The 21,703-nt window shown below is 35.8% G+C and overlaps 1 protein-coding gene across 3 annotated transcripts; it reads right to left on the bottom strand.

The window, feature by feature from the left end:
• Window positions 1-452: 452 nt before the first annotated feature.
• LOC149219591 (uncharacterized) lies at window positions 453-17,075 on the bottom strand. 3 transcript variants are annotated; one of them, XM_089384411.1, is made up of 5 exons: window positions 16,427-17,075; window positions 14,302-14,511; window positions 13,745-14,120; window positions 13,434-13,588; window positions 453-992 (listed from the first exon to the last, which is right to left on the bottom strand). In XM_089384411.1, exons 1-5 carry the CDS (start codon window positions 16,727-16,729, stop codon window positions 744-746), a joined length of 1,293 nt encoding a protein of 430 aa, XP_089240537.1. In that variant the 5' UTR covers window positions 16,730-17,075; the 3' UTR covers window positions 453-743. The 3 variants fall into 3 exon arrangements, with proteins under 3 accessions (XP_089240537.1, XP_089240538.1, XP_089240539.1); XM_089384412.1 differs by having other exon boundaries at window positions 453-986; XM_089384413.1 differs by lacking the exon at window positions 453-992 and adding an exon at window positions 12,858-13,262 and having other exon boundaries at window positions 16,427-17,073.
• Between the last annotated feature and the right edge of the window lie 4,628 nt (window positions 17,076-21,703).

Raw genomic sequence — 21,703 nt, 5'->3', positions numbered from 1 at the left:
ATTTGAGTTAGCAAAAATATTCTACTAATAATTATAATTATTAATTATATTATATTATTTTATTTTATTTTCATGTAATTTGACAAATCAAAATGTATAACATGTTTACAAAACTGGATATTATAAATCTCTTCTATACTGCACTAGAGACCGTCTCATAAAACTGGATATTATAAATCTCTTCTATACTGCACTAGAGACCGTCTCATTGTGTACCCGAGTCTTAGGCAAGTCCCGTAACCTCGGACAGAAGACAGATTCTTATTTCAAACATACTGAATTTGGTATAAGTCCATCAGAGCCCAATTTGTATGTGAAAATCAACAAATTGAATTTGATATAAGTCCATCAGATCCCAATTTGTATGTGACAATCAATAAAGTAGGTGATATCATTATCATTATCTTGTATGTGGATGATCTGATCATCACTGGGTATAATGAAAGATGTGATAGGTGGGTTGAAAGCTGATCTCGTTAGCCATTTGATATGTTTGATCTTGGTCTTCTGCATGACTCCTCAGGGATTAGCCAGAACCCAATTCTATCCATATGTCCCAAGCAAAGTATGCATGGGAAATCTCCATGTGACTTTATGTAAACCATCGCTAAACCCTAAGGAGACTGGTGCAAAGTTATCAACCATAGATACTAGAAACCTTGTGCAAACAGCTTGTTGGCAGCAACCTTGTATATCTAACCACCACAATGCCCAATCTGAGTTCATCGGAGTGACTTCCAGATTTATGGATCAGCGAAAGATAAATTTATTGAAAGGCGGCAAAGAGGATCCTTCGGTATGTCAGTCTTAATTATAATCTTCAGTATGAGAAAACCGCAGATTTCAAGATTCAAGGTTTTCCAAATTAAGACTGGGCAGCTTGCAGTGATGACAGGAGGTCTGCTACATGGTACACCTTTCAGCTTGCGTTCACCTATCATTTCTCGGCCTAGCAAAGAAACAACCTGCAGACGCCTTGTCTTCAACTGACACTGAAAATAAAGCAGCTGTCAGTGCCACATATGAAGCAGTATCGTTGAAAAGAATCTTGAGTCACATTGGTCTTCATCAGAAAAATACTACAGCTTAATGAGTGACAACCAGACTGTTATCAAGATAGAAAAACCAATCCAGTTTATCATGGCAGAACTAAACGGGTCGAGTTGCATTACCATTTCATTCAAGAGACAGACTGTTATAAAGATAGAAAACAATCCAGTTTATCATGGCAGAACAAAACACGTCAAGTTGCATTACCATTTCATTCAAGAGAAGGTACAAGAGGGAGAGGTTGAGTTCATCCACAGTAGGACTAAAGATCAGCATGCAGATTTATGCACCAAATGATTGCGCAAGAAAAAGTTAAAGATCAGAATGCAGATTTATGCACCAAATGATTGCGCAAGAAAAAGTTAAGGAAATTTAGAAACGTAATTGGGGTTGAGAACAATGAAATGGCCATTAAGGAAGAGTGTTAGAAATAATGCCCACTTTTGTGCTGTAATCTCACTTAACCTCAATGATAAGGCAAGTTTTATTTTTTGTTAGCTAATATAGAGGTGCTGTCTCAGATTGTTTTTCTTGTACTAGAATCGAAGGTAGTTTAATGAGGTCTCAACGTTTAATTTCCAGTGAACAGAGTTATAGGGAGTTGTTTATATGTACCTCAAGGTTATTACATTTTAATAAGTGAGTAATGATGCTGTTTGGTGTGTTCTAACGCGCATGTAAAGTCACTTGAATGTTGTTGAGTTTTCTTTTCACAAACATGTCCCCGTAAAAAAAGGAATAACGATGGTCAATTTATCTAATAAAATAAATAACAAACCATAGTGGAAGATGCGGTTAAGCACCCATGCAAATGTATTCAGCATTACATCACTGGCAAGCATAGCAACAATTTCCATGGGGTAAGTAGCAGGAACACAAGCAGAAATTCCAGAGCCGTCACCTTGTGAGTCCCCTCTTCTTTTCACAAACATGTCCCCATTAAAAAAGGAATAAAGATGGTCAAATTTATCTAACAAAATAAATAACAAGCCATAGTGGAAGATGCGGTTAATCACCCATGCAAATGTATTCAGCATTACATCACTGGCAAGCAGAGCAACAATTTCCATGGGGTAAGTAGCAGGAACGCAATCAGAAATTCCAGAGCCGTTGCCTTGTGAGTCCCCTCACAAGGCCTGAAAGATTTTTTGGCAACAAGGATCTAAAATTTTACTTTCTCCATATGAAATCCAATGAAATTGGAAACACTCTCAAACATAAACAATTAATGTTAATGTTAAAAACTTGAGTAAACCAATGAAATTGTGATAATTTCACTCTTATACTTTAAGAATTCAACATTACCATTAATTACATAGTATTAGCTGCTCCACTCATAAATTATTTGTTTTTTAAACAAATTTGAGTTTCATGGGTCCTTAGCCACGTCATACAGAACTGGTTGCCTCTGTATGAAACCTACTAGTTCATTAAAAGTTCGGCACCAAACCAGCCTTTTCCGACTAAATGTCACCAGTCGGACTGGTTTGGTGCTCAAAACGGTCAGACCCGTCGGTTCAACTGATTTCAGTTTGGTTCTGATAACAATGGTGAATATTCACACAAATGGGTTCATAAACACCTAGCTCGCTGCTCTACACAAAGGGTGGCCATGGCCAAAATACTAGTGAGAGTGGATTTGTGAATACCCAACCCAATTGTAACAACTAAGAGTCGGTAAGGGGATATCCAACTCAAATAGATGATCAACCAAAGTCGAGATAAAAAGGTGAGAGGGTTATGGATACCCATCTCAATGTAGGCTCAACCAAATCCACAACATCGCCCTTGAAGATGGATAGGAGGCCAAGAAGAGAGCATTAGATGACAACGTGTCCCCTTAATGATGAATGCATGCCATCTAATGATAGAACCTCCCCAAATGCCATAGCTCCAATATCAACATGGTTCCACAACCTAGCAAGGGTAGCATCTACAAGAAATATAGAAAAGGACTCCATTAAAATATCTTGCATGAAGTATTCCATTAAGGACGATGGAATAGAGTGAAGAATAATATCCACAACAACACGTTGATACACTTCAAGAAGCTTAAAAGCTAAAAATCATCTGTAGAGTCATCTAGAGAGAGAAATAATGCGATCTGTGAGTGAAACTGTGATGAAGGAGTTAGAAAGCGGTATCCCTGGTCCTGTTAGAGTCACTATGAATCATCGTCAATATCTGAGTAGGCTTTGCAACACCAACTACAATATCCAATATAAAAGTACCAATCGCTAGAATATAAGGAATGTCTCCAAATAAGGTCAAGTCAATACCAAGAACATCACCATATGAAGCAAATACAGTTCAATCAACAAAGTACACCATCATATGTGTATCGTAGGAAAAGTGCATTTGCTTCAACAAAAGAAATCTTTAGAGTCAAAATCGTTGAAGGGGCAAAGGAGGGTTTGCAAACCCATAACAAAGATGATCCAAAATCCCTGGTTCCACGACCCTTAGGCAAAAGCCACTTAACAAATCAACAATAGTTCCACAGATCAGCTAAATACCCCAGAAAATTCTGCTGCCAAGCAACTACCTTGGATCAGATACTTTGAAGTGGGCCCTGCTAGGAAGTCCTTTAAAGAAGAATATATAAAACCCTTCAGATTTCCTGCAAAGACCTACAGATCAGTGCTGTAGTGAGCCTTGAAGATGGGTGAAACCCTAGGACAAATGAGATAACCCAAAGAAGCATGATGGCAGCCCTTTGGGAAAAAATACCTGCCAAAAAACTTCAGAACAGCATGGAATAGAGGCTGGAAAAGAGGACTGGTGCAAAAGATACCAGCATGAATAGTCAACACAGAAAGCAAGTGTAAACTTCAATAGCTATGGCAGAAAAATAACACAAAACAGCCCTAAATAGGAAGCTTTCCAGCAAGCAAAAAACACAATAAAACAGCCCCAAAACTTGGCCAATTCGATCTTCTTTTGGATGCTGAAAATACCAGCAAGATCAAGAAGAAACCCTAAAAGGTACAAGTGCACCGGCTCTTGTATACTGGCAGGCAAAAGAGAAGGATATAGGCAAGCAAATATGTGAAAACAACACCATAGAATTTGTGAAATAATCGTGCAATAAGTGCTCCAAGGGATAAATGAACAGCCCTACACAAGTGTGCACATGATAGTGGAACTCCAGCCACAGAGGAGAAACACCAATCATATGTAGAACACCGGGCATAAAAGGAGAGAATAGTTGAATAAGAGGAGGTTAACACCTATTCTGACAACATGTTGAGATCACAATTCATAACCGAGGATCAAATGGAACCAACTAACAAACCCTAATACAGCATAACATAAACCATGAACATCACATAGAGAAGTGCACCCATGAACAATAGAGAAAGATATGGTGCTTGTAGACTAAAGAATCAATCACTAAATGAATAAATATGTGATATACATGGTGCATGAGTTGTATATTAAATACAAAACTCTTGAGGTGGGCTAGAAAGAATCAATCACTAATGAATAAATATGTGATATACATGGTGCATGAGTTACATATTAAATACAAAACTCTTGAGGTGGGCTGGCTCCCCCCGTGAAGGGTTTATGGGCCAGACAAATGACTACGTCAGCGATAACCACCTAATAGATAATAAAATAATGTTGACTAGTTTGACTATTTAACCATAACCTAGTATTAAAAAAATGAGGGATTTGAGTCATAGCGAGTAACCACAATTGAAGATTACACACCATCATTTCAACATAGAATTGGAAAATAAGATAATTTTATTATGACCAAAAATGGGTCAATGAGACTAGAATATGTCCTCTTTACATGGGAATATGGGAGTGCCAAGATTATTCTGAAGGATAAAGGATGAAAAGATACAAATGAAAGTACAAAGAAAAAAAGAGCCACATGAGGAGTGAACCAAAAAGATAAACCCTAGAAAAGAAGAAACATTAAGCAACATCAAATATATAGATAGAGATAGAGGTTGAAGCAGAAGGAGTAAAAATACATCATTGGCATCATCTATCTAACAAAACCTACTACCATATTATTGCATATCACAAAATAGGTGTGCCTACGCACTAAAAAGAAGCATTATGGTGTGAAATAAAATGGGAGAGTTGCAAAGTTCTTTGGCATTCTACCACTTGGAAGAGATCCATCATGACCACCACATACCTCTAACATCATCATTTACATCCACAAAAACATTGAAGTATTTATCCATGCCAAATGCTGACCACTAAGATTTTCTCAAGCCTGAGTTATAATCTCAACCACATCTTGAACCACCATAGTACAGTAATGTTGCACAATAAGGGATGGGAGATAACAATTAAATAATTGTCCCTCGCCATTTAAGTTTTGGTTTTATTGAAGTGACTCGTGTGGCGAACCCAAAAATGGTAATAACATTAATATGGACAATCATACTGCACCAGTTGCAAAATAACTTCTAAGAAGTGCCAAGGGCTAATAGGGCCTAGCTAGGTGAAGATGAGGAGCAGCCCAAGTATGGTTTGCTAGGACTCTCATAACATCTATGACTGAAGAGAACTCTAGCTATGAGCGATGAGTGTGGTATGCTAGGACTCTCCTAACATCTTAAGACTGAATAGAACTCTAGCGATGAGTGTCTAGTTTTTTTATTTGCATTGAGGGCAACACCATGACATCATGGAGGTGAAGCATCATCAGAAAAGTGGGAGAATGTGTGTCATCTTACATATCCGATGTCATCCGAGTCCATGGATATGTCATCCATGTTCATGGATGGGAAGTTCGCACAACTCTTAACACTTCCAATCACTGAGATAGGTTGAAAAAAGGAGGTGATGAATCTAGTGGTGTAGAATTTAAAATGTCCTAACACGATCACCAAGATAGGTTGAAAAATGGAGGTGATGAATCTAATGATGTGGAATCTATGAGTGTTTGCCTTGTGTATGTATAAACATAGACATCTCTAACTCATGATAGCGAAAGGTGGCGGCAAGAGATCCTCCAAAACCATGGAAGAGGTAATGACATCTCCCTTAGATTTTATAATATATGGGACATCTACAGGCAGGTGTTCCTCAATCTCAATCTCCTAGAAATGGTATTATTGACATATCCTCCCCATCTATCAAATTTGATGCGACTCAACCTGTATATGAAGGGAACAAGCCCTCAACTAGCCAAAAATAATCACGAGCCCATGTGATCAATGACACTAAATGTAGTCAAGACACAAATGAGATTTTCTTGTAGCTATAAAAAAATGCTCGTCTTTACCTTGAATTTCATATCTTTACCTTGCATATCATATCTCATTGGTGGTATTTGAGTAGTTATATAGATGTCTTTAAACTTAACTTTCTTTTGCCTTAAGAACCCATGAAGCTACTAAGGAAGCCTCCCTTATGTAGGATCAATCTTTCACTAAACAAAAAGAAGTTGTTGCCTAGGTGACAATGGTAACACTTCCATGTTCCACTAGTCTTAGCACTTTGTGAAAGGCTTAGCACTCTAAAGTGCTAGATTTTGTGATAACAGGTCGTAAATGCCAAACAAAAGAGAAAACTTCTTAGGGAAGAGGGCATGCCAAATGTTTTAGAGGAAATACAGCGGGCCAAGAGAAGTTCACAGCTCCTTGAAGCAAGAAAGCCTCATTTTCCAAGTCGAAGAAGATGCCAATATTCATTATGCAAAGTGCAAATAGCATGGAGGGTGGGTCATGAATGAGGACAAAATAGAGATAGTCAGGCATGATCTTGCATTCTTTGTCATACATGGAGCAATTACCTGGGGGGCAGACATGCTTGTTGTAGCGTGTATGAGGATAGGAGTCTAGAGCAGCTTTCCAAAGGACCTTTGATGATAAGTCAGATTTGGCAGTAGTCATATTAACGGAAGAAAAGTGGGTGAAATGGGCCATAAATTGGGAGAGATGGAATGTATAGGAATTAACATACTCTATATCGATGTGAATCATAGTATGTGGGTTATCAAGTGAACAAGGGGGCAAGGAAGCAAGGAAGTGAACAGTAGGGTGAAACCCATGCATGATTAGCAATGTGGAGCATGGGAGAAAGAGAGATAATTTAGATATGGGAGATAAAGCCTTGGTTAGCTTAAGACATAATCAACAACATTAACACCGCCTCTATGAGGAAAACAAGTGTACCTCTTGGATTCTGAATAGCAGGAGTTCACTAAGAATGATGAGATTGTGGGATCGACCAAGCTTGAAGGTGTCTCACATATGCAATTACAGGGTTAGGTCCATCAACTAAACTTTCTTTGAACATCAACAATTATTCGGTCCATTTCATGGAGACAAAGAGAACCCTCACTTCAATTATGATCAATAACTGTGAAGCCCTGGTGTGGGCATTAAAATCACCCTGAAGACTAATGCCCCCCAAAGTGGAGTACTAAGACATATTTTGATATAGGTCACGAAAGGGGTCACCATCAAAGTGAAACACGGAGATTGAGAACGTCAGGAGCATCATATAGCAATGAAGGCATATCAAATAAGGGATACTTGGCCCTACTAAATTCAAATCCACATAGATTAGAATACATATTGAAAGCCAAAACTAATACCTTAGATTGGAGGCAGTGGCTAAGAAACAACACCTGATCCACAAAATCTGCATCTCAAATCTAAACTGTTGAAACCCAACGATACCCTGAAATAGGTGGGAATGTTTTCATTTTTCTGCAACTAATTCGTCATTTTGCATGTTTTTTTAAATGTATATCCATCAAAGTATATTAAAATATTTATTAAAAAAAACACTCCTAGAATGCTTCGTTCTCGGTCTCTTTTGGAAATTGGCACTTCATGCTACCACTTCCAACAATATGATTGAAGGGCTTGTTCTTAGAATATTTGAGTGAAATCTTGAACTGCCAAATCTTAAATATAACCAGTTGTAACTAAAAAAGAAAAATATATGTTCGAGGTTGAACCATCACCATTAAAGATCGGTAAAACATCTTCTGAAATGACAAGCACGATTCCTAGGGGCTCAACAAACTCTAATGGCCCAAGTTTCAACCACAACTTTGAAGTCATCTCTCAAATTTGGAAAAGTAGGAGGTGTTTGGGAGATACTTACCACTTTTAGTGGTTAACTATGAGGAAAGGTGGTTACATCCAACTTTAAAAGCATCATAGGAACAACTTGGTTAGCACTCACAGAGATCCACACGAAAGAGAGAGGATCAAATCGAACCAACCAACAGAACCCTAATCCAACAAATCATAAATTTGCACAAATAAAAGATGAAGCAATGCTAGTAACCAAGATAAAAGAGAACAACTACAAAGTAATATATATTGAGAGAGAGAGCCATAACCATTGAACAAGAGTACCACACTTGATATAGTGCTGATAAGCTAAAATCGAATGAATTACTTCTTTAAGAGATCAATATGATGATTGATCAAAGATGATGTGACTAATGAGAGTTGAGTTGTGTATTTATACACGACTAAAGGGATAGGACACTTGCCCCAAGAGGAGGGTTATGGGCCCACTATAATGACTAGGTTGGCCATAACCACCTGGGAATATAATAAATGAAGGATGACTAGGTCAACTTTAACCCAGACCTAGAACACTAATAATGATTACAAAGTGAGATCGGCATTGGATCAAGTAAAGCTTACACCATCATCTCAACATCCCTCCTTAAGTTGAGGAAGAGACCATGGAAAAGAATAATAAATACAAATGAGAGACTAGGTTTATACATACCCTACTCAAATATAGGGCTAGTCATGGTGGAGATATAAAGGGAGTGGGATTATGGATACCCAACTCAAATACACTTTAGAATGGGTTTATACATACCCAATACGAATGAGAGTGGGTTTGTAAATACCCAACTTGAATACCAATGAGAGTGGGTGTATGGATAACCAACTCAAATACCTCTAAGAGTGGCTGATTTAATATAGATAAGAGCGGGTTTAAGGATACCTAGCTCAGATATAGGTTGGCCATGGCCAAGATACAAAAGTGAGTGTGTTTATGGATACATAACTCAAAATATGGTTGACCCTATTCTCAACTTCCTCACTTAATCTAAAGGGAGGTATTCTCAACTTCCTCACTTAATCTAAAGGGAGGCCTTCGGTAGATGGAAGTGCATCACAACTTCCCCCCTAATGTTGAATATAGGCCATATAGTGAAGATATAATGCCCTCTAAATGTCATTTCTCCCACATCATCATAGTTCCACAACATAGTGAAGGTGGCCTCTAGTAAAGTTATAGAAGCAAGATCCACTAAAACATATTGATCTGTATAAGGTACAAAGTGCAGCTCAAGTTGTCCCTAGAAAACTTGTACAAGTGATTCATTGCAAGTGTTGTCACTATAAGATGAATCAAAAGAGTTGTAAGTGTTGTCACTATAGGCTAAAAGATTAATCACTTAATATAGTGACAACACTTTTGCATTATACAGAGAACGTACAAAGACTATTGAAATTCTTATCTCGATGTTTCCATGAAAAACTTGAACAAAGAAATTATTATTTAAGCCAAGAAGACTCTAGAGTCTATATCCAATGATACAGAAAGAGTACATTCAATGGGATAAATCCAAGAATCAAGCAAAGTTCCATGTCATGTGGAAATAGGCTTGAATAAGATAAAAGTGATAGTCATAGGCAACACGGTAGAGACAGTGGAATTCGAAGAATATAGACGTAGGATAAACAAAGACCAACATTAAATGGAAAACTGAATAACATCGAATGGTAAAGGAACCCTTTCGTTGTTGTGCTGATCCTTTTAAATACATTGTTGGTGACGACTCCTTGCTTCAATAATATCAAATTATCCTTTTGTGTTGGTGCTTAGAGGAGATGAGGCAGCGGAAATTACTGTAACACCCTCCATGCATATTGGTCATGCACCTTTGTCACTTTTATTCCATTTGTTCCTTAAGAATGATTGTTGAGTGTGGAGAAGAAGAGATTGAAGCACTTTGCATAAATGAACAACGCAATAGTATGTGTCACGACTCACAACAGCAAACTGGTTGCACACATGACGCATATCCTTTGTTATTTCTCATTATTCCCTCGTTGCTTGGGTGAGATGCAGGTTCAACATCTTGAATTCATCTTCTTTTGTCTTTCTAAGTTTAGAGCTTCGAATACTGGAAAACATGTTAATCTGCTTGAAGGATTCATGACATAATTCCATTGGCTAGAGCGATTAAACGGTTAGGGTATGCAGCCACTTTTGATTGGTGTGACACCCTCTGTCAATGGGTCATCTTCTCACACTCGAACTCCCAACTCTCTGCTTGCTGAGATCAACAAGATGGGGCCCATCTGGGAAGATATCGAAGAAGCAAATGAATCAAGCATGCAAGATCTTGTTTTACCCCTTTGAAGCCCCAACCTTCAAATGGGTGGGACCATCAAAGATTGGGATATGAGACGTCCTTCAAACTATTTTAATCATCCCTAAAAGCCCCACTCTTCCTGTTGGATGGGACTCATTTGAAGGTCAAGGGGAATCAAGGAATGTGTAAAAAGTCTTCTTTCCTCCTATGCCATCTGATAGGGTAGGCCCCAACCAAAGGCCTGGATATCAAAGGGCCTCCTAAAGATTTCTCTTCCTAATTCATATACTCCAATTAGGTGAGACCTAATTAAACACTAAGCCATCAAAAAGTAGTAAAATGACATTATCTCCTCCTCTATTGTTTTTCTCTTCTAAATGGGCAGGATCCAAGAGGAGACCAAGTGGCCAAAGGATCTAAGATGCTTTCCTCTCCTCCTTCAATGTCTGCCTCAAAGAAAGTATATATCACAAGACATAAGCCTTCCTAGAATCAAGGATGGAAGGTTTATAACTTTCTTGCAATTGCTACCTTTGTTGGGAGGTCCGAGTGCAAGGGTTCATTGCCATGCACACTATTGCAACTCGAGGGGGCCTTACTCCTAGGTTTCTCTATGGGTTGCAACTTGGCTCACCTTATTTCCAAATTCTATCATGTTTGGTGAACTATGGGATCGTTGAAATACTTTGTATATATAAAGAATTTCATCAAATTTTTATTACATAGTGATTCTTGCATTCTAATTATAAGCATATGAGTAGCACTGAAGCAGACCCGATTTCCAAGATCGAACTAGACATTATATGTTGCATGAACAAACAAAAGAAATGACCCATTTGAACAAATCATGCATGCTTGAAATTGAGCCTAGATAAGGCTCAAAAAAGGGAGTAACCTCATCAAGAGTAGCAAATAAAGGAGCAACCTCACAGTAGCAACCTTTGATGAGCAAAGGAGTGAAGTTTTATGACAAGTTTTTGCCAGCAAAAGTTTTACAAGTTCTTCCCCAACTCCCAGAAATGAATAAACTTACTTTCAGTGCCCACAAAATATTAACTACAAACAAAAAGTTAAAACTGAAGGGAGCATTAATATGGAACAAAATCCCAACATAGGGATGTGCTATTGTCTTAAGATAGCTTGCAGCATCACATAGATAACAATCCCAAGCCAAACCTAGCCCACAAGGCATGACACTAAAATTGTTAAGAATGTTTATTAAGAGTATTTGATGGCACCAATTTGCCTCATTTAAACAACTTGTGCAAGTTTAGCATAGCCAATGAAACTAAGCATGGTCAGAACTACTATTACAAATAACTTATATATTTTATCCAATATCATCAATGCATTATTGAGTAGTAAATGCACAATTCATGAAATTTTCACCTTTCAATCACATTCCATTATATCTTTCCTACAGTTTCACATTTTACCAAGGGATGCTTCACACAAATCAATGTGTTGGAGTAGTTTTTACAGCTTATCCGATTTAATAACAGCATCGCTCTTGAAGATTTTTCAAAGACCCTCGTTTATAAAATTAAAAGAAAACAAACATAGTTGTCCAAGGTTATCCTTGAGAAAACCATCTATTGCTGACATGCCAAAATCTTAATAGTCGTTAAGAATTATTGCTAACTTGGAGCTACAAAAGAATGAACTATGGTAACCAAAATCTTAATAGTAGTTAACAATTATTGCTAACTTGGAGCTACAAAAGAATGAACTACGGTAACACAAAAATTACGTACCCCCCTCCCCAACTAACAAAGGGGAAAATGTATAATAAAGAAAAATAATCAATACTTCGACATATTGACTATCAAGTTTCAACCCATGTCTCTCGACCCATATAGCTTGCTGGCCATAACATAAGCCTCGTGCAACATTTTTGGATGGATATTGTTTCCACAGTTGGCCAAATTACTAGAATTCTGGTTTTCACAGCGTAAAGAATTTTCGACCCAATGTGTTTTGAGTGAACCCATGCCTCATCATCAGGGCTGTCAATAGAATGAAAGAGAACACTCCTGATGATAAGTGATGAGATAACTCTAAATGTGTTGGCTCAAACATTCTTTACACAGTGAAAACCAGAAATCCAATAGCAACACTCATGCAACATGTTATGATACACAAGTCATATAACAGTCCAACTTCAACTTAAACGAGAAGAAGGCTCACAAAATGGGTGAGTTTAATTGTGTTCAATTTTAACTATTCTAACTTTCCCGTGTGCTTTCAAAGTTTGCAATAGCTTGAAGCTCTGAAGAATAAATACAGGAAGAATATATTTTGAACATGATACCTTTGATCTACTTTGAACCTTTTTTTTTCTCAACTAAGAACAAAATAATATTCAAAGATATGTATACAATCTGGTCTATTCTTTAGACAGGTAAAAATTCCATCTGTAGAGATATCATTACTCAGAAGTTTTTCCTTGTATCCAAATCAGAATGAGTAAAGTAACATGAAGCTCTTCAAAATGATTGGTTGTTAATAAATTTCCATCTTAAGCTTTCCTCCAAGTAAAGGGTTTGCACCAAATAAATTCCAGATCCTTCTGATGGCTGAGAAACTGTCACAACTTTCTCCTTCTTTACTCCGTTCCATTGATAGTTTGCCACATCCTTTTGCACTTACAATTAAGAATTCGTATGAAGAGTCATCCGTTGTAAAATCACCAATATTTTCATTATAACGGATTATGTTTGAGAATAGATGTCCTATTTTTTAATGTTGCAGGTATGGAAGTGATTGAATCGTTAAACTGTTCATTTGTATCAGCAGAGAAACCTTGAACCTTCGAAGTATAATTACAATCCCCTGCTTCCTCAGCATTAAAACTCCCAAGCAATGGAACCACCTAAAGTTCAAACATGGTTTAAAGTATTAATTTCAAAATATATCCAATCATGAATTGCCCTTCTCGAAAAACCATAATAAACTGACATAAGAAGGAAGAAGTAAAATAAAATACTAAAACATGGACAATATGATATTTTACAATTTACTTAAGTGGCATTTAAAAGAATACCTGGTCTCTGGGGGAGGTACAGCCACCATCAACATTTACTTCCAGATTCTTTTGATTTCTTACCCCTCTTGCATTGCCCTCAAAATTATGGTTTGCATCCAATATATTAATACCTTGACTTCTTTCCACTTTTGTCTCATCATCAACATTCTGATCTGCATGAAATACAATATCATCAGATAACACTATTGACTGATACCCAAAATATCAATTTAATATAACATAAATAGAGATATTTATGAAAGGAAACATGTGCAAATATTGTTTACATAATGAACAAGATAATCAACATGACATTAATTCAGTTTCACCTGTGAGTGCAGTGGCAGAAACATTGAACTTCTTATCATAAACAGCACTCAGCTGCCTTTTGCCACAACGGCTAGGAAAACTAGTATAGTTGCTCTGCAGCCTATGATGCCAGGCACAAGTCCCTTGACCTACATTTGGAGCTTTCTCTAAGGCTGCACTAGTATTACCTGGATGCTTTAACATGATTGCTCCCTTTTGTGCACCACTGCTCCCAGATTCATTGACAGAACTAAATGGTGCTGTTTGTTTATTGGAAGAGACCAGTTTTCTAAAGTGCTGTACCCAAGGGCTTCCTAGAACCGTTGGAGCAGCTGACTGTTGACCCTTATCGAATTGCGGTGGCTTCCGCCAACGTCCTTTTTGCCAAACCTTGAACTGGAGATAAGTAGAATCACTTTAACGATGAGTATCACACGCTTTACTTCAAAAAAAAAAAAATCAAACAGGTCCAAGACTCCAAACAGAAAAGCCCCTTAAATAAATTAATTAGTCATCTAGAGCATGCATATTAAATCAAAACCAAATCAAACACAGTTATCATGGAATGTAAAATTACCTCATTGAAAGGAGAAGGAAAATTAAGCCTTGATTCAGCGCTATCTGGATCAAGATTTTCTTGCTCTCTAGGAGCCTGGCCGCACAAATCAAGGGCACAATACTCCTTGTCATACATTTTCTTGACAAAAGATGCCTCAATTGAGTCCAAGTATGAACTATGCTTCTCATCAGTCCATTCTGTATCTGGAGAATCCACCATCCTTGGAAACTGAATAAAACAAGTTCTTATTAACAAACCAGAATTTCTTCATTTTGGTAAAATGAAAACAAAAAAGATTTGTAAAAAGATCTGTTGCTAGTAAACTGCAACTTACAAAAGGTGAACAAAGAACACGTTCAAATACAGCTCCTCTTAGCCACAAGAGGGTTAATCATAAAATGGAAATCAAAATAGGCTGCTTTGTTTTTAACATCCTTAGAGTTACGTTTTTGAAGCAACTGACTTGGCCAAATGCCCAGGATACTAAGACTGCCTTAAACGGATTACACGTGCAAGAGCATTACCTTTATCTAGACTCCTTGATACTGATTAGTATCTAATTTCAATCCATTACTGGGCAGAGCTGAAGTCTAGACCCAGAAAACAGTTTAAAATTTAGGAAGGAATCCACACCATCCTTAAATTGTACATAGTAACGAATCCAAAGCCATGTACATTTATTTTCCACAAAGATCGGTAACTTGAGCATGGCCTTCCACCTTAACCATGGTTAATAGAGGACTCAGACAATCCATTTGGCTGCAAAAATTACATAAATGTTAGCCCCTTAAGGCAACAATGCCTTGGTTCACATATAATCTAGGCACTTGTAGATATTGGATTCTTATCACACGCTTATGCACATACCCGAATATCTCCATTGAGCTAGATTGCATAAACTCTAAATTCTACTCAATCAGGCTACACCACTTCATATCCAATTGAGTATCTAGACCCTATAAAATCCAACAGCTGCGAATTTTGATGCCGATAGGCGTGGTCTATTACAGAATAGGCCTACAGAATTTCCAATCTTTAAAAAATAAAATTTACAGAATTATGGATGGTGTGGATTTAATAGTGTGAGAATATTCTTCATCGAAGGGTTTCCAAGCCATTTTTCAGTTTCTGACCTCCACTCCTGTACTGGAGTTACAAATTCTCAGTGTTACCTCCACTCCTATCCTGGAGTTTAAAATTCTCAGCCTTACAAATGGCACATAAGTATTTTGATGGCTATAAGCATTTATCAGCCATTTAATTGTGCTAGTCATAACACAATGAAAGTAATGCTGTGCTGTAGTATAAAAGTTTGTCATTACTTTAATATAATAAGAAAATATTAGTATAAAAGTTTGTCATTACTTTAATAGAATAAGAGAATATTATACTCTTGCGGTCAGTATTATGAAACTAGGAATAAACAAACAAAAAAAACAGCAGGGGTCACCAACTCAGAAAACTGGGGAAAAATGGGGGCTAAAAAAAAAAGCAAAATTTGACAAGCATAATCTTAGACATAAAAAAACCAGATAACTCAGCAACCTGAAAAACTAAGAAAAATAGGAAATATCTTGAGAAATCAGAGATTTTTGAAGCACTGTTTGCGTACGGACAGCAGTCCATTATGTAGGCCAGTTGCAAAAAGAGGACCTAGTTATGGCTGGCTGAATTTCAAACAGTTTAAGAAGTGCGATTTCTGATGTCAATACGGAAATCTTAAGTGTTGCTCTCATGGGATTACAGAGTGACAACTTTTAACGTTAATAGATGAACTACACACATACAATTCAAAAACTATTTATATTCTTGCCATCAGAAAGTGTAGACCTTCGAAACATTATTTCCTTTAAAATACGAGATGACCCTGAAATCATTACAATTTTATATAATAAAAACAAAAACAGAATGACCTTCCAATCATGTAGCTTTAAAATTGAGAAAACAAAAGAAAAATGACCTTACAGTCGTGGTGGTTTTTCCGCTTGAAAGGCAATAATGGCCCTCCAATGGGTTTTATACTTGGAAAAAATTAAAAATTAAAAATAAAAAATGGCCGTCCGGCCATGGTGGCTTTATACTGGAAGAAAAAACAACTAATGAACCCAAAACACAGGCAGGTTCTCGGAGAATAAAAACCTACCGAATTGCTGGCAGAATCTTGTCCATCCGTGTTCGATGAAACCCCTCCCCCAGCTCCTCTGGAGACTGAAGACGATGCCAACAGCCTGTGGGTCTCGGGGAAGTCCAGTCCTTCGGCCCTTCCGAAACCACCCGAATCCCCACAGCATCCATCATCTTCAGAATCTGAATAATATAACGGAGAACTAACCGCCGCAGAAGTCCTTTTCTCCCCTGTACTGTGTTCAGAATCCAGGGGATGCTCTTCTGCCTCAGGCTCCAAATTAAAATCTCTGTCGCTATAATCCTGATAGGCCGAAGCCATAGTCAAAAATGCTAAAACTAGGATTCAAACTGTACGGAAGCTTTTAATTAACAACACCCATTCGATTTTAATCGATTAAAATTTCCTTGATGCCCAACCAAAGCACAGAATCACGTATGAACCAGGATCTTACTGAAAATCAAGAGCCACCTAACGAATTTGCCTTAACATCCATGAATCCTCAGGTACCCTGAAATCCCACAAAAACCGTAAAAAAACCGACCTGAAGAATCGCTTGGATCTACGGTAAATGCCTGAAATATGGAAATCCTCGATTCGTTGGCACGCCCACGAAACAAGAGAGTAATTGCCACCACACCTGTTCAACGGCGAAGGCAGAAGCGAAGAGATGAGGTTAAAGATCGAATAGAAATCGGGCACCGCCTCGGGCAGAATAACGATAGGGTGTGGGGCAGAGTCGTGGCACTTTTTTTCCACGTCAGGCACGGCCGCGAGGAAATATCTGGCTGTCGGTGGGCCCACGTGCAGATATTTGTAAAAGGGAAACGATAAATATCTGCCACCCAACAACAAGGCATTCACAAGTGGCAGCGTTTCCATGGTTTGGAATTCAAAGGGATAATTCTACTATCTTCCTGTGGGCCCATCAATGAGAGATTTTATATTCTCGTGGACCCCATTGAGCAATGATTTTTTTTTTCAACCTTAGCCTCACATAGGTGGGAGAAACATTTTAATTTTTTCCATAGTCTTGGTGTTAGGGAAAAGAGCACTTTATTATGTTCTTGGGTTTTTCTTTTTCAAAAAGTGAGTTTAATGATTCTACAATTTCTTTCTTATTATGGTAAATAGAAAGAGATGTGTGAACTTTTATTGCTCATTATTTTATATGATTTATTTCTTTTATAGGATGGTTTAACACAATGATGAAGATTAATAAGTTTTTATTTTATTTTGTTTAATAATTTGGAAAGTGCTTTAATTACCCAGTTATGACCAATTATTAAATAAATAATAATTATCAAAAGTGTAAATCTTCCCAACCACTCCAAGTGAAAATAAATAATAATTATCAAAAGTGTAAATCTTCCAAAACCACTCTAAGTGAAAATATCTATCATGATGTATGTATCATGATAGTATGATTGGACCTTGAAACTTACTTGGTTCATAATTAATGGAAGACTTATTTTTTAAACATACATGTAAAATGATAGGTTATTTCCTTGATGTCTATCCAAAATATCAATTTTTTGAATAACAAAGCAACCTAGGAAATTTGTATGGTTTTGAGGCTATGTTGGTCTTAAAAGTTTTGGGATTTCAAAATAGCGATGGTATCTCATAGTCTTTATATGTTTGTTGAGATGGTGAAGTCTTTGTTTTCCAGAGTTTAATAGATAATTTAAAATATTTTATGTAAATTTTGTAATTTTATGTATTTTATAGAGATATTTATTTTTAATAATGGGAAAATTTATTATATTTAAGTTGTCAAATCATTAGTGAAAATAGTTATCTCTAATTGCTAACCTTAAATACGTTGACTCATCATAGGGAGTCGTTTATTATTTTATTATTTAAATCTAATATCATTCATTATTTTTATTATTTAAATCTAATAATGGTTTTAGGATTTCAAATCAATAAGTACATTTTTTACAATCATTTATGTATAGATAAGATAGAGAAAAAAATAGGTGTTCTTCTCTGTGAGTTTAATAAACATTGAGTTTAATAAACATTTAGAGATACATTATGCAACATTTGTAACTCTAAATGGATGACAAGTGTGGGGTTGTTTTTTATTTAGAGGAAAATTAAGAAATTGCTTTTGAATAGTGTCGAGATAGAGCATTAAATAACTAAGTAAAGGCATTGTCTCTTTTCTAGGGTTAAAAAGCTCCTCAATGTATATTATATTAGAAATACAAGTGCTATCGGGGTATTTAGCATTATTTACCAAATTCATGCATAGAGCTTCCTCTCTAAGTGATGGCTAATGCAAAAGAATTATTAGGTGAATACAAAGGAAGTTCACAGGTTTGAAATTGTCAAATATTTTCACATCCTAAAGGAGTTCAACAAACAGGGAAATCAAGTAGCCAACATGGCCTCTCCATTAGATTGCGTAGTCCTCAGAACTAAAAGAGGGGTATCAACTTTCCCTATCCCTTAAGTTTCAAATCATAGTTATGAATATGCATTGCAATAGAGACAAATGACATAGGTGATTTAATCTTGGAACAAAGTGTTCAAGGTGTATAACCATCACACGGCAGTGCCCTCACAAGGTTGACATTTATTGTTGCAGCAGGCTAATCAATTACACTCAAACATGGCTTTTTTTATGTAGGTGGGATAATGGATTTAGCTTCAGGGATACAAGTTGGGGAGCCTATGTGGTTTCTTGCTACATACCATCTCGACAAGAATTAGAGCTTTTCCTCTAGCTTTGAGATGAGTTTTGGTTCATGATTGTAATATAATAATAAAAATAATATAACATTAATAATTTTATAGACCTTCATATAATGAAATATTACGACGTACTTCTAATAAATAATAAAATAGAATAATAACTTATCAATTCTAAGATAAGATTTTAATATTAACTAAAGAAATTCAACCTTCATTACCCATTTCAACATAGTACTTTAATAATAATTAAACAAATTGAAGCTCTTTCATCCAATTTACTAAATGGATGAAGCCACATCTTATAAATTTCTTTCCAACCTTTAAAACTTCTATTCATTTATATACTATATATTAATATATATTCTACATAATGCACATTATTAATATTTAAACTAATTTTTTTTATTTACTATATAACTAAATTTACCTTTCCAAATAATAAACTCTTTCAAAAACAAAATTTTAGGCGCAAAATTTTATTATCCCTGACCTTATTTAAACTAATTTTTTTTAATTATTATTTATTTATTTAGTATAGCAAGAAAATTTTGTTGTTGTTTCTTTTTCTTAACCTTTTCACTATTTATTTGAATTTTCAAGGACTCAAAATCTTGATTTCCTTCATTAAAAAATAATTTAAATAATAAACTTAGAAATAAATGAATATAAAAAACACTGACATAACTAAAAAGAAGGTATCATGTTCTACATTAAATAATTGATATGATTTTCATGAAAATCTATCCATAGTAAAAAGAAAAATCACTACCCTTTTACGGTCCTCTAAACAAATTGAATTTGACATGTGTGGCTCAAAAATATATATATATATATATATATATATATTTCAAATCGCAAATACAATTTTTTTTAATCATCTCCAAATTACTTCTACAAAAACCATATATTTCCGCCTTTTTTTTAATACAAATATTTCTCTCTCTCTCTCTCTCTCTCTCTCTCTCTCTCTCTCTCTCTATATATATATATATATATATAAACTTTGCCTAAAATATAAACCTCTCTTAGAATGTTATTATATCATCATTATTCTATTATTCTATTTTTACAAATACATAAATTTTATATTATTAATAATTATGTATGTCATAACAAATTAACTAGATCTTATTTTTACAACACCGATTTAAAATATACAAATAATTACATTAATTTATATGATTAATAATCAACACCCAACTATTCAACTATTTAACATAGAATTTTCAAAAAATATGAGCAAAGACAACTTACTTGTAGCGATGATATTCCTTACTTGTGTTTTTGGATTTGAATGTTCTTTGAATTATGCTAACTGCAACAAATATTTTGGGGACGACTCTCCACCCAACTATAGACTCAGTTGCACATAATATTTATATAGTTGGTCATTCTTGAGCCCTCGATCAACATACTATTGCCAGGGAATCTTTTGTCTCACAACACTTTTCTCCCAAGAGAATAGATAAAAGAATGATGTATCTCATCTTTTTCCTTGTCCATTAAATAGACTAAAAACTGGAAAGGGGACCGCATGTACACATTCCATGTGTCAACATGGAACTTTATTTCTTTATTTTAAGTTTTACTTAATTTAATATGTATCTTAATTTAATTCTTTCTTATAATATTCCTTTTCATTTTTTGTTAATTTTACTTAATTTTATTATTTTTATAGTTTATTTTTATATATATTTATTTAGAACTCCAATTTATTATTTATTATTTATTTATTATTATTATATTCCTCTTTATTTATTATTTATTTATTATTATTATTTTTCTTTATTATTTATTTAATATTATTATCTTTTCTTTTTTATTTTTACTATTTATTTATCATTAGTATTATTTCTTTATTGTTTCTTATTTATTTCCTTATATTTTAATATTATATTATTATTTTTATTATTATGGGACATTACATACTTCCCATCTTTAAGGAACTTCATCCCAAAGTTAAGTTGAATCATTTAACATTTTATTTATTTAGTTATTTATTACTTCATGTTTGCCCTACACCCTCTGTTGAACTAGTATAACTAGCAGGCATCGAAAGTTTCCACAACACCCGGGAAATCTCAAGGAATCTCTATCATTTTTCCCACTTTCAGAACCAGGCATAACCCTCATTGGTCTGTACATAGTCCAAGGTTCGCGCCCGGCTAAGACATCATCTTCCCCAAGGGAGGCATCTGGTACCAACACTCAATGACTTTGGGCATCTCGCAAGGCTGGCCCACTCCCTCTACACTCACTAAGGTGCACAGCCCCAAGCATCGAAGTCCTTACACCCCCACCATACTTCGGCATCCCAATCCAACATCAGACACTTGGCCTCCTCAAGATAGTCCCATAGCCCCTCAAGAGCTATCCATCAAGAGATATGCAAGACAAAGGATTCCCTGGCAGCAGTACGTTGATCGAGTGCTCAAGGGTGGCTAGCTGTAGAAATATTATTTGTAGTTGACCCTACGGTTGGGTGGAGAGTCATCCCCGAAATATTTGTCGCGGTTAGCATAATTCAAAGAGCATTCAACTCCAAAAACACAAGTAAGGAATATCATCGCTACATGTAAGTTGTCTCTGCTC

The sequence above is a fragment of the Pinus tabuliformis genome, chromosome Q, assembly GCF_031772625.1.
Source record: "Pinus tabuliformis cultivar Carrire ecotype Pingquan chromosome Q, CPIR1, whole genome shotgun sequence".
Taxonomy (NCBI): Eukaryota; Viridiplantae; Streptophyta; class Pinopsida; order Pinales; family Pinaceae; genus Pinus; species Pinus tabuliformis.
This window is presented reverse-complemented; position numbering and strand designations above follow the sequence as displayed.